Source organism: Dipodomys ordii, unplaced genomic scaffold (assembly GCF_000151885.1).
Source record: "Dipodomys ordii isolate 6190 unplaced genomic scaffold, Dord_2.0 Scaffold49, whole genome shotgun sequence".
Lineage (NCBI taxonomy): Eukaryota > Metazoa > Chordata > Mammalia > Rodentia > Heteromyidae > Dipodomys > Dipodomys ordii.
The window spans coordinates 9,044,135-9,058,455 of NW_012267265.1; the positions used below are offsets into that span (position 1 = coordinate 9,044,135).

Sequence of the window (14,321 nt, forward strand, 5' to 3'; positions counted from 1 at the left end):
CCATCTTTAACTATCATTCATTTATTCTTCCTTTTCAAATATTAATCTATTATTTTGAACATGTTTGATACATTGCATAAATGCCAGACTTAAATTAGAAAACTAGTAGCCTAATTGTCAGGGTTAGAAATATGTTTATAGTCATTTGTATAGGATTATATGATTCCTTTAGCTAATGATTAAACACAGTTAATAAAGAGTAGCTAACCCATATTACTTTTAGTCCATTTTGAAAGTGGAGTTAAACAACTAAAGTATGGAGTATTTGCTTTTATAAAACACAGATTTTGTAACAGATATCCTTCAGTTCTTGAGGAAGTAATTTCTTTTCTAATATTTATTTAAGCATGTTTTTCCAAGTTACTATTAAATAAATCTAGTTAAATAAAGGTAATACATGTTAAAGATTTAATAATTCCTTACCACACACACTTTATATTGCCTTTCTGTCATTTCCAATATTCCCACTTGCAGAGAAATTCCAACTTGTCAGCTATAGCATGGTGTAAGAGTGATTACTTATGTAATTGTCCCCGAGTTATAAGCCTTTATTCTCATGTATACATCTATATTATAATTACCTATTTATTACATCTTATACTTACCTATTTATCACCTATTTATCCTCACTCTGTATATGTTTACAGGTATATGTATATGAAAGAATAAGAGCTCATATCTATATGTATGTGTGTAGATAGATTAATAGATAGATAGACAGATATAAAATAAAATATCTAGAAAGTAACCTTGACGAATGCATGTAAACTTATTAATGATCATTGCCTTCTGTGCTGCTGGGATTTTTTGAAGCAAATTGGATCTTACTTAGCTATACAGTTCTAAAGATTTACAATAAAAATATTTTGGGAGGTGGTAGGAATAGAGTAGGCTTAACACCTGCAAACCTGTGGGAACTTGGGACTGTCTCAACGGGATAGCTCTTTGATCAATAACAGGTTTTGTTTATGAGCAATGTGAACAAATTCTAATGAACTGAAAGGGGACTTGCTGGAAGAACATTGATTGTCATAATTTCAAAGACAAAATGGAAAAATATAGTATATTTGGGAAATAATTTTTATAAGTGTAAACCCTTGGGGTCTGGGTCATTTGTTTCTTCAGCAAAATCAACCTAGTTCTGACTGATGCCCTTGTAAAACTATTTGTTGAAACCTTATAGAGAATTTCTAACACAATGATTCTGAACAGGAAATTGATGATGGGATTAGCAATTTATCCTGTGAGCAGTGGTGGAGTAGAGCATATTTTCTGAGTAAGCAATTGACAAAATGAGTTTTACACTTTAGAGATTTAGTATTACAGCAGTGTATAGGATATAGGAATAGAAAAACGAATGAAACATTCCCAAACACCTGATTTTCTTTGTCTATGTGAATTAGTGGTTGTATTTCCCTTGCATTTGGTTGTTTGGATTATTATCACTGCTCCTGCAAACCCCCTAACCCAAAACTAGCAAAACAAAAGAAAGCATGGTCAATTTAAAGAGTTGTATTTCTAGATCATGAAACCTATTTCTAAAGAAACCTGCAGTAATCAGTGCTTAAATCTTTGCCCAAAGCAGTCACCAATCAGGCCCGTTTTCTTTCTACCCTCCAGCACTGTTTAACTCAGCTAAAGTTTTAAACTTGAAACAACCTTCTAATTAATTCACTCAATATTGTTCTCTTCTGGCTGTTCCTCAAAGGTGTCAAATATGAGTTAGCCATTTTGTTTCCTCATGTGAAGTCTTTGGGGTTTAACCGCTCCAGGAAGACAAGGTCTAAGCTTAAGCAGCCTTCCTAGAAGGAAAACATCACCCCGTGTTTTAGGATTGGATGCCCTGGGTTTGAGCCCAGGTTTTCTTCCTGCTAGCTGTGTGGCCTTACTAAATATCTGCCATGGGATGTCTATGCAAGTGGCAAGTTTCGCTAATAGTATGTGGTTTCTCCCTTGCTTCCCAAATTTACTTTCTATTTTGCCATTACCAAGACTTGTCTTGAAATTATTTATCTTTTATTCCTTTGCAGTTATAGATACCTTTCCAATCTTCCACCCCTACTAAAAGTGTCTTATTTTTTTAACATTCAGTTTAAGAATAATTGTTTTTCTTTGTAATATTAAGTGAATTATTTTGAATAGGTAGAATCCTTTCTTAGGAACTTTGATACTATGTGTTAGCCTTTTCTCCTCCATCTTCTTACCTAGTCTCCCACCTTAGTTAGACCTTGAGCAAAAACAAAACTGCCTTTCCTTAAAATCAGGTGACTCAGGCCTTCCCCCGTAAACAGGTGACACAGGCTTTTACCTGAAAACAGGTGATGCAGGTAGCTGCAATCTCAAATGGCAGCCCCTTCTCAAAATGCAATTTCTCTCTACCTTGTTTATGCAAATACAACTGTAAATGTTAACCCCTTCCACATGAACCCAGCCCTATAAAACTGTGCTTATAACAGCGTCCAGCTGCTACTCTCCACCCATAAGGTAGCCTGTCAGGTTACTGACATTAAAATTCCTTTTCCTATGTATGTGACCATATTTCTCAATGCTTTTCTTGGGTAAGGCTTTCACTATGACCATATATATGTCTGTTAACACAGTTATGATCTAGTATATGTATATGGCTACCCACTTACCTTTTCTCTGAGACTACAAGCAACTGGAATGGTGGGGAATTATAATTTTTTTTCCTGAGACAATTCCTGGGACATAGTGGATACATAATAATAAAAATATAGAAAATTACAAATCTCTCTTAAACTCACTCTTTGTTACTTTAGATGTTTCTTTTGAATTTTCTTTAAATATAATTTCTGTGACAAGTCATTTTACCTTGATTTTCCTCCTCTTTTTAAATATCTCAGTGACTTTATGTTGTAATGATGTTTTTAAACACTAGGCTAACATACGCTATCAAAATTTACTTCTCAAACATCGAAACTAGAACAACAAAATGATACATGTGGTTTCATTTCTGATTATCTCTGTATTTCTGGTGGACATTTTTTCTGTAGAGACATTGAAATACACTTCCTCCTGGTAGGGACATCAATGGCTTCCCCAATCTTTCAAGGACAAAAACAACTTGTTGTGATGTGTGTGTGTGTGTGTGTGTGTGTGTGTGTGTTTGTGTGCCTATGTGTTCATGTTTTCTGATCTTCTGGAGTTGTGCACATAGCAATTTAACTCATAATGCTTCCTTTTATCTACTAAAGGCATCACACTCTACATTCTTGCCTACATTTCTTCTACTAATCTGATGTTCTTTCCACTACCAATACTGGCTTAGCTACCTCATAATTTTCAATTTCTTACTCAAATTAATTATACTTAAATCACAGACAATTAAACATGTTTGTGGCACAAATATTTTGACTATTCGTGGTGTAATAAGGAGAATAAAATGAGAATGTAAATGAAATTAATTGTATCTGGGATAAGTATTGACATGGATATTTATATTATTTATAGGCTAATTTTTATCATTTACAGATAAAGATTATACAGCTAAAATTGAAAAATCTAGTACACAAAAATGATTGTGTGTATATAATTTCTATGTCATAATGAAACTGTCTGTTGGAATAAAGATTCATGATTGTTGACCCCATTTGACAGTAAAACACTTTAGTGTAACTGAAGATTTTCTTTGTGCAGGACCTTGACAAGTGCTGGTAAAGATCTGCGGGACAATTTTCTGAAGGCCCTGGCAGTAAGGGAGGAAGACAATCGCACTGGGAAAGTGAGCGTGAGTACATTTCACCCCAAATCTTAAAGTATGTACAGTGATTGCACAGTTAACACCAATAATGTCTTTTACTATCATCCTTCTAAAACAGCTTACGAGGGATAAAATATGGCTGTTTGATACTTGGATATTGTAGGAATATATGTACTGTGTCATTTCATTTCCATCACATCTGTAGAAGTTCTCCCCAAAAAACTTGTAAAAGTAATATTCTAAACATGTCTTATAGAAGAAACTGATTGCAAACAGATTGTCATTTCCATTTTTGTGATAGTCCTGCTTCTTATGTCCTGCTTCTTTTCGGTCTAATCTCATGTTTCACTCACAACCAACTTGTATCACCCATGGACCTCCAATGCTTGTCCCTTCCTGTCTGATTTTATGAGATGACTAGAAGACAGTTCTAAAGCTTCTTTATAATCTTACCTTGGAAAATGTGATAGAAAACATATAATACAAAGATACAGTTTGAGTTATCCAAGAGAAATTTGCTTTTGCTTTAGTAGAACGTGGGATAAATAAAAAATGTAAAGATTACCCATAAATAATAAATAATTATTACATATTATGCATATTATATATACTTACATATAGGCATGTATTACAGATGCTAGTGACAAAATTACAATAAGACGTAAATATTCTAAGTTAAATTTAATAGGAAGACACTCATGCTGAATTATAGTGACTTACAGAAAAACAATCAAAAGTGATGTGGTGAAAAATTTAGAACTGCAGAAGAAATATGTGTATAAGGAAGTCTTATTTATGAATGTTTTCTCAATAAAAATATTGGAATTTTCCTATTAGGTTGATTGACAATTGGACATGGAAAAAAATAACCTTAAATATAGTTAAGAAAAAGACAACAATCATATTATGGTTAGATGATTTAATATTGTAAATCCATGCTTGAAATAAGGGCTATTGTTGGAAGAGGCAGGCTGTGAGGGATTTTTTTGACATGAGGATAGAAATATTGACAGAAACTAGACTCCGCTGGGCCTTGCAAATTACAAAAAGGAGTTAGGAACGTGCCCAATTCTTAATAGAAAGAACAGCTTAGAAAGTTGGAGGAGAGGCAGAAAATTGTATTGTCATAGTTAAAATTGTGTTTCCTAGTTAAAGAGTTTCAAAAACTGAAAATGATCCTCCATGGTCAAGCTGCAGATTAAAAACAACAAAAAACCTCTGATGAGAACAAGTTTTACTCATATTAAGGATGGAAATGAAATTCTCTAGGTTCAGAAAATTATCCACAGTTAGAATTCATATGAACAAACAGTATCAGAGACCTTAAGCTGGTATCTTTAATGATACCAGTTTACTTCTCAAAAATACCTTCTTTATGATGCTAGTGGTTCACACCTGTAATTGTAGCTATTCACAAGACTGAGCTCTGAGGATTATGGTTTGAAGCCAGCTCAGGCAGGAAAGTCCATGAAACTCTTAGCTCCAATTAAGTACTAAATCACAGAAGCCTAAAGTGGATATGTGGCTCAAGGAGCGTTGCGGCTCAAGTGGTAGAACACTAGCCTTGAGCAAAAATCCTCAGAGACAGTGAGTGCCCAGGTTCTGAGTTCAAGCCTCAAGAGTGGAAAAACAAACAAAACCCCTTCTTTAATTTTGCTTTTCCAGCAGGATCTCCTTTGACAAAGTATTATCTGAACATTTATTCAGATAATAAACATAATAATTATTATAGGCTCTTTACCTTCTCTCACCCATGTTCTCTTAAATGTAAGTTTATCTAATTACTTATTACACCATTTCAATCATCATTTATCTTGGCTCAATGGCCTTCTAATTGATAGACTTTTTTTTCTTTTGTATTTAATGCAGGGAATGTGTAGTCAACATTACCAGTGAGCTAAACATGGGAATTTTTTTTTGTGTGTGTGGGGCTTGAAATCTGGGCCTGGACACTATCCCTCAGCTCTTTACCTCAAATTTAATGCTTTACCACTTGAGCCACAGTGCCACTTCTGGTTTTCTGGTAATTTATTGGAAATAAGAGTCTAAAGGACTTCCTGCTCGGGCTGATTTTGAATGGTGATCCTCAGATCTTACTCTCCTGAGTAGCTAGGATAACAGGCTATGGGTGCCCAGCTTAAATGTTGGAAATTTGACACAAGGAAACAAATTTGTTAACTCTTTTTTTTTTTTTGGGTCTGGTTGTGGGGCCTGAACTCTGGGCCTGGGCACTGTCTCTCAGCTCTTCATCTCAAGGCTAGCGCTCTACCACTTGAGCCACAGCACCACCTCCGGCTTTTTTCTTATTTTGCTTATGTGGTGCTGAGGAATTGAACCCAGGGCCTCAGGCATGCAAGGCAAGTGCTCTACCACTGAGCCACCTTCCCAGCCCTAAATTTGTTAACTCTTAATGGTTACTATCCACATCTGAGATTGTAGAATATCAGTCTTATGTATATCTGAACAGACATTGTTAACATAGAACACAAATCTCACACAATTCCTTCCTTGACTTGTGTAGTATGTGTGTGTTTGTGTGTGTGTGTGTGTGTGTGTGTGTGTGTGTGTGTCTTTTTTCAGGATTTTAGGATTATACCTTCTTAATCTTGAAATAATTCATTCTGAGCATGATTGGAAATTTAAAAGGCTTATATAATCCCCAGTGGTCATTATTGAAAGGGAGTTAATTTTAGATAGTGGATGAGAGAAAATAAGTAAGACAAAATAAAAAGGTAACAAATATAACAATCAATTTCTGCTTTGGATAGATACTAAGAGAACAAAACCTAGAAAACTGATTTGACAGAAATTGACTAGAGATTGGTTGGCTTCTTTAGCCATTATAACTAAGAGAAGCATTTGAGTAGGTAATAACTGTTGGGGCTTGCATGAAATGAAGAGTTTAGATGAAGAGTTGAGTGAGAAACATGTCAAGAAGGAATAGCAAATGAACACCAATTATGGAAAAATCATATTATATCCAAGAGACAGATGAGATCAGAGAGAAAGTCATCAGACTGCTTCCAATGCAGTACTGGGGTTTGAACTGTAGGCTTTGAATTTGACAGGCAGCACTCCACTGTCAAGCTATACCTCCAGGTCATATTGTCATATATTCTTAATTATTGTAATGGAAAGTCAATTGACAATCTGAAGCAGTGAAGTGGCCTGATGTGGTAGATACTGTAGAAAGACTTACTTTACCACTGGTATATGATGTTGGTCAAAATGTGAGTAAGCAGAGGCAGAGCAGAGGCAAGAAGACAAATCATAGTGTTCTTGTGGTAATATAGGAGTAATGAAAGCAAAAGAATAGTAGCAATGGAGATGGAGAGATGCCGACTAGTCAGGCCTATGTTTTGAAAATAGAACTCAGAGGGCTCATTTATAGCTTAATATGGAATATTAAAGAAGTAATGAACTAACGTGACTTCTAGGCTTTTAAGCTGAGCAAGTGGTTAGATCCTGGTGCCTTTATTAATGCAGAATAAATGTGAGATATAAATTATTTCAGCTCTCATTGAAATGGTTTTCACCTGACTGTACTAATTCTTATTAGACACCCAAGTAGAGAAGCCGATTGGCTATTTGAGTGTAGATTTGGAATGTAGATGGTAGTCTTTGTTAGAATTATAAATAGGAAAATTATTAACATCTAAATGGTCTGTAAGGCAATGGACTTAAGAAAGTTTAGTAGCCAGAAAATATAAGGAGAAATCATGGCATTATGACCAATCTTTAGGATACTCCAACATTTTGAGATCTGCCACATGTTCAACAGCCAGCAAAAGATTCCTAGTAGAAAGAGATTGGAGAGGAGTCAGGTGACAGTGATACTAGAAGAGAAAAAAATTACCAAGAGAAAAAATAATCAAAATAAGAAGCAGACTTTATTTTATTAAATATTGTTGATAGGTCAAGCAGGATGATGTATTAGTTTCCCATGGCTGCCATGACAATGTTACATCCTGGAAGGCTGAAAACAAAATGTTATTCTTCACACTTCTGGAGTCCAGAAATATGAAATTAAGGAGTTAGAAAGTCCATTTCCTTTGTAGTGATTTAGCAGAGGCTCTAGAGAAAGTGACCTTTCTTGTAGCTTCTGTGATGCCCACCATCCTTATATTTTATGTAATGTGGGACTATAAACTAAATGGAGAACTTCACCCAGAAACACTCTGGCTCCTAGTCATCTCTCTGAAAGAACATGCAAGAAATTTTACCATATGCTTTTAGAATTGCTTTAGTTGATTTGCATGCCCTTGGTAAAGCCTGAAGCACTAATTCCATAGCAGTTTTCAGGCACAGTTCTGAGATTCTTAAATGGAATTAAAAAATTAAAAGATTAGATTTTCTGTTCCACATTCACAAATTTTATCTGGTGACCCCCAGGTTTCAAATTCTATTTTGTGCAGTTGACCCTTATGTATTGTTTGCTCCTTCTGGCCAAATTCAAGATATTCCTGTTCTCACTGTATCTGAAGTCGGTGCCCTGCATCTTGTATATACACTTCTCTAATTTGGGGAGGGGAAGGGAAATAACAAAATGCTTAAATAGGGATACAGGTTGTCTCATTGAAACAATGAGATGTACAAGACACTATGTTGAAAAATGAACTTTACAATTTAGGTGGGGGTGGGGATGGGGTGGGGGGCTGGTTGGGAAATGTAGTTGTGGAGGTGGGAGGGAATGGATGGTAGGGGAAAAACAAAGGAGGAGGTAACAATGCTTGAGAGGAAATGCACTCATTACCTTGCTCATGTACCTGTAACCCCTCTATACAGTATTTTTGTACAATAAAAACATGTTATAAAGATACATTGTTGCAGTTCTATTTACTTAGTATGCACATTCATCTTCCCATAAGCTTACTGCTTTGACATGTATGTAATCTTTGGACTATGACCTGGGAGGGAATAGATTTGGGGGAAAATTAACAGCGTATAAAACTACTAAGAATAAACACTTGCTCCCCTTTAAAAACTTTCAGCTTAATATTTCAGATGTTGTTGGCATAGTTAATTTTTTATTTATTATTCTTGGGAAGTTAAATCTGTTAAGCTCCCTGTATATTGTTATTAGTCCCATTTTATATGTGTGTGTGTGTGTGTGTGTGTGTGTATAGCTATTAGGTTTTGGATTTTTAGCATCCAAAGTTTGTGAAAAGCTTGTTAAGTCAAAGGATGGGAGAGAATGATGATGAAAGGGGTGACATCGATCAAGATTTGTTGTATTCATAAACTGTTTTGTTGAATGATAACTCCTTTGCATAACTATATAAAGATAATAAAATGTATGAAAAAAATAAATCTAAAATAAAAAGAGAAGTTATTTGTACTGGAGGTTGTGGCTTAAAATATAGAGTGCCTGTCTAGTAAGCAAAAGGCTCTGAATTCAAATCCTAATACAACCCCAAATAAAGTAAAACAAATGGAGGTAATTTTATTTAAGAGTCAATATGAGCTCATGAATCCTTTTTTAATTTCATGTGTATGTGTGCACATTTGTTCTGTGTATATAGATACACATACATAACACGTGCTGCATATACAAAAACACACTTTTCTTCCTTACACCCTTTCCAAAATACATTTGTATTTATGCACTTAGTTTTTTAAAAAAAAGAACTTAACTTTATGTAATATATCTGCAACTGCATTCAAAAGAATTTTGATAAATTGTATTTGAAATAATAGGTTAATTACTTTATCAGTCACTATTTTTAAAATTTTAATTTACCCATTTATGTTTGAAAATTTTTTCTGAAGTCTCACAGCATTTAAAACTTAAAACTTCTTTAAAAAATCAAAGATCATTCATTTCCCTTTGCTGTCTCAACTGTGAGCATGTTGTTTCCTGAGAAAACTGAGTTTTCTGATTCCTCGTTTTATGAAGTTTTTAATGCTATCATCACCATTAAACACATATCAGCCGTTTGCTTAGGACAAGAGCTTAGCAGAACATATTAAATAGGTCTGGATCTGGACACCCAGAACTTACATTTGAGGCCAAAGGCAGGGGATACAGACCCTTCTAACTCTTCAGAGAAGGGAACACCTTCTTTCAATGTAAGATATTAGAAAATGCACATCTTCATTAGAACTAATGGAAAAGATACAAAAGTTAAAATTTTAAATAATGCTGAATATAAGGGATGATTTTTTAACCTCAGGAAATATTGTTTTTTAGCGTGTTTTATAAATCCTTAAATAGTTGCACAAGGAGGTTTCTATTCAACATAGCAGTTTGTGAGTACAGTGAATCTTGATCAATGCCATCCCTTTCATCTTTTTCCCCATCTAACAAACCCCACCCACCCCAGAAATATTTTGATAGAAGTAATAGAATTAAAGCAGACCTTTTAATGAAGACATATACCTAAAGAGTATTTAATAAAAATTTAGCAAAATCTTAGGTTGTGAAAATAAGATGATGACATGAAGAAAAGGCTGTATAAAAATTAAAGATATAAATTGGTTCGTTTTGGGATAACAATTTCCATTTATTTGTAGACTACTCTGAGTTGTGTAGATACTCAATTTGTCTTTCTCTACCATCTTGTTGTTTTTGACATAGTTATCCCGTGGATTTCCTACTTCCTTCTGACTTTTAATCTTAGTGTCTTTCTGGTAATGATTGTTGATCACAGTATATCGTCTTTTGCCCTGTGCCTTTTCCAGAAATACAGCTTGCTTCAGTGTATTATCTAAACTCAATACCGCATTGCTATATACTTCTTTCTAGATCTTTGTTGCTCATATACTGATTTGTTAAATTAGTCATTAATTGAATAGTGACAACTGGCTTTACAGCTGGCATACTAGGTATACTATGTGCAAGATGGCAAATACCTGCAGAACTTACCAATTCTTTGAGAAGAAATGAATAATCAAGTAAACACATCAATAAAATTAGAGTTGAAACCATGATAGATATTGTGACAAATACACGAACATCGGCTGGTATGAAAGGGCTCTGTGGGTTTTTGTGAGACATGAAAATGACTTCATAGATGGCATACTGATATTTCATGTTGAAAGCATCCCATGCCTTCAGTTTAAAAGAAAAAAATAGAATAAAGCAGATGCCAGAAGATGTCTGGCAGGACTAGATAAGAGAATATGAGAAGTGAGATGGTAGCTGGAATCAGAAAAATGAAGATAATTCATTCCATAGTCATTTGGAGAGTAAACTTGACAAGATGTGGTAATAGAATATGGTCACATAAGTGAAAAAAGTGCTGACAGAACACTCTTTCCCTCATAGGATAAATACGATGTGTTTGACTATTTATTGATGCACACACATATACAACCCCCCCCACACACATACACACATATACTCACACATTATTTTTCATTTTTACTGGGCTTTGAAGTTAGGGCCTTGTGCTTAGTAGGCAAGTGTTCTACTCCTTGAGCTCCAGTCATTTTATTTTAGGTTATTTTTTCAAATACTCTTGCTTTTTGCCCAGGCTACCATTGAACAGTAATTCTCTCCTGAACCCTACTTAGCTCTGTGTCATCTCAGGTAAATCTACAACTCACTAATTTTCTTTCCCGCTTTCATTCATTAAGTCTTATGTCCAGTTGGTCATTGTGCCTGGTAGATAGTCCTTGAATAAATGTTGGGGAAGAAGGCAAGGAAGCCAGGGTGGTGACCCACAGCTTGATCTAAGGAGTCACTTGCTGTGGTCAGAAGCATGAAAAAGTGGCCCAAGGATGATTGATATCCTGGAAAGAATTTAGACCAACAGTTGACATGATCAGACATGTATTATAAAAGTACCTTAGCATCAGGAAATGGGAAGAAGAATATAGGGATGGAGAATGATGTATGAGGCAGGCAACACAATGGAGAGGCCATTATCATAGTTAGACAATTGATAATGAAAGACTGGGATAGGGAAATTAAAGAATTGATATTGGAGTTTAAATAACAAATTAAGAATTTGTGTGGTTGTTTATGTTGGTGCTAGAGATTGAACCCAATATCTCACATATGCTAAGCACATGTTGTACCACTGAGCTACATTCTCAGACCTAAAGTGATTTGTTTTGATATAGGAAATAGAGGATTTTTGGAAGGCCATGCTCATGCTTCTATTAGGGGGACTCAGTATAGAGTGACCAGCTGAAGGTAATTTTAATAATGGGAAGAGAACTATAGTACTGAACTTAGAGGATTTTTGTTTTGCTCAATGGGTAAATAAAAATAGAATTTGGAGATGCACCCAGATGAAATTCAAGTTCCAGACTTAATGCTGATTGAGTACTACAAATTATTTACAAAAACAATGCTTGATAAGAAATGTACTCGTTATCTTGCCCATGTAATTGTAACCCCTCTGTAAAGTATTTCCACAATAAAAAATATTTAGATTAGGAAAATTAGAAAATTAGGAAAAGTTTTGGTGTAGGGAGTTCCTCACATATTTAAGCCACATTGTCTTCTTCTTTTTTTATTTTGTACATTTTTATTGTAAAAATATTGTACAGAGGGGTTACACTTACATAAGTAAGGTAACGAGTACATTTCTTATCAAGCATTGTTGCCTCCAACTTTGTTTTTCCCCTACCATTCCTTCCCTCCCACCTCCACAACTATACCCCCCACCCTGCCTAAATTGTAAAGTTCATTTTTCAACATAGTGTCTTGTACATATCATTGTGACAATGGGTCAACCTGTATCCTTATTTAAGCATTTTGTTTTTTCCCTTTCCCTCCCCAAATTAGAGAAGTATATATACAAGATGCCAATATTTGCTAGAAATTTATCCATTTCTTACAGATTCTCAAGCTTATTAGCATAAAGGTTTGAGAAGTATTCTCTTATAATGTTTTGAATCTTGGTTTTTTCTGTGGTGATGTTTCCATTCTCATCTTTGAATTTGTTTATTTTGGTGTGTTCTCTTCATTTTCTGATAAGATTTGCTAAGGATCTGTCAATTTTGTTATTTTTTTCAAAGAACCAGCTCTTTGTTTTGTTGATTATTTCTATGTTTTTTTGGATTCTAGTTCATTTAATTCTGATTTAATTTTAATTATTTCTTTCTGTCTATTGGATTGGGGTTTAGCTTGCTGCTCTTTTTCAAGGAGGTCCATTAAATTGTCTCATTAAATTGTTGGTTTCGGATCTCTCCAATTTGTTGATGTAAGAACCCAGAGCTATATATAAACTTGCCTCTGAGTACTACTTTTGTTGTGTCCCAGAGGAACTGGTACTTTGCGCATTCATTTTTGTTGAATATCATGATTTTAATTTCCTTTCTAATCTCTTCCATGACCTACTTGTGATTCAACAGTGTGTTGTTCAGCCTCCATATATTACAGGACTTTCTTTGGTGGCTTTGGTTTTGAGTTCTGTCCTGTAACACAGGGAGGTCGAACAACACACTGTTGTCCTCTTCTTTAAGGTGTGGATTAAAAAGAATATTCTTAGCTTAATATTGAGTTTAAATAGAAAATAAAACTACATATTTGGAATACTGAATGATACATAGCAAGGACTTATGAAAATACCATTTCTGAACTATGATTATGATTACCAAAATTTTGACTACCAGAATTTTAAACAAAATAATGTAAAAACATACTATGACTTTCTGGTAGTTTAAAAAATATTTAGTGTTATTGTTAATAAGTACAATTCTTCTTGGACAATGTCACTCCTTCCTCTGTTTCCCCCCAGTTTCCCCCTCCCATCCCTGCCCACAAGTTGTATAGTTCATATTTTACATAGTGTATATTGATAAATGTAACTACATTTGTTCATCCTAGTGGGGATTTTAAGAAGAATTAAATAGTTTTGAATTTCCCTTTACAAAATATAGGTGAAAGAGTTCTTTGTAACAAAGTTTCTTCTTCATTTCATTAAGATTGTTAGCCATTAGCAAGATATTACAGAAATTCAAATATTTAAAAGAACACTTTACAAAGTGATTTTTAGTGCCATAGGAAACTCCAATCCATTTTCTTAATATTCTACTCTGTACAAAGCATTTTATTATTTGTTTTAGACAAAGATGGAAAGACATGGTCCCTCCCTACAGTATTTCTATTGTAACACAAGTATGTAGTTCTTTTATTTATTTATCTTTATTGTAAAGTTGATACACAGAGAAGATTAGGTACATAAGTCAGGTAAAGAGTACATTTTTTTTAACAGTGTTACCTCTTCCTTCATTTTCTCCCAGTTTTTCCCTCCTGCCGCTTCTCCCCCACAACATTTAAGTGGCTAAATAGCACAGGATTAGACTGCCATTTTTCAGACGTTAGTAGCTAAAAATTCTTGATTTGTGAATGGAAACGACAAAAATAAAACATTCCCTACATAATCAGAAACTTATGATGAAAGATCACATACCATTCTGGGTGGGACCTTCTGATTCTTATTTTCCCCTGAATGTTGACTATGTAAACAGTTACATGGCTGACTAGTTTGGGCTTTGAAATATGCATTATTGGAGCTGGTATGAAAACATTGCTTACAACTTTTCCTTCAGAGTCATTCAAAGAAACCACTGTACCTGAGTCAGGAAAATCTATGAATTAGGCCGTTTCCAATATACTTATTTCCTGTGTTGAAATCTCTATGAA

At 34.5% G+C, this 14,321-nt stretch overlaps 1 protein-coding gene across 1 annotated transcript in view; it reads left to right on the forward strand.

Annotated features, from left to right (window-relative positions):
- The window catches only part of LOC105988478 (chromosome unknown open reading frame, human C4orf22), a 554,842-nt gene that overhangs the window by 182,957 nt on the left and 357,564 nt on the right, over positions 1-14,321 (forward strand). The window contains exon 3 of the mRNA XM_013020104.1: positions 3,658-3,748. Coding sequence (XP_012875558.1) covers positions 3,658-3,748 — 91 coding nt within the window. The remainder of the gene's footprint in view (positions 1-3,657; positions 3,749-14,321) is intronic.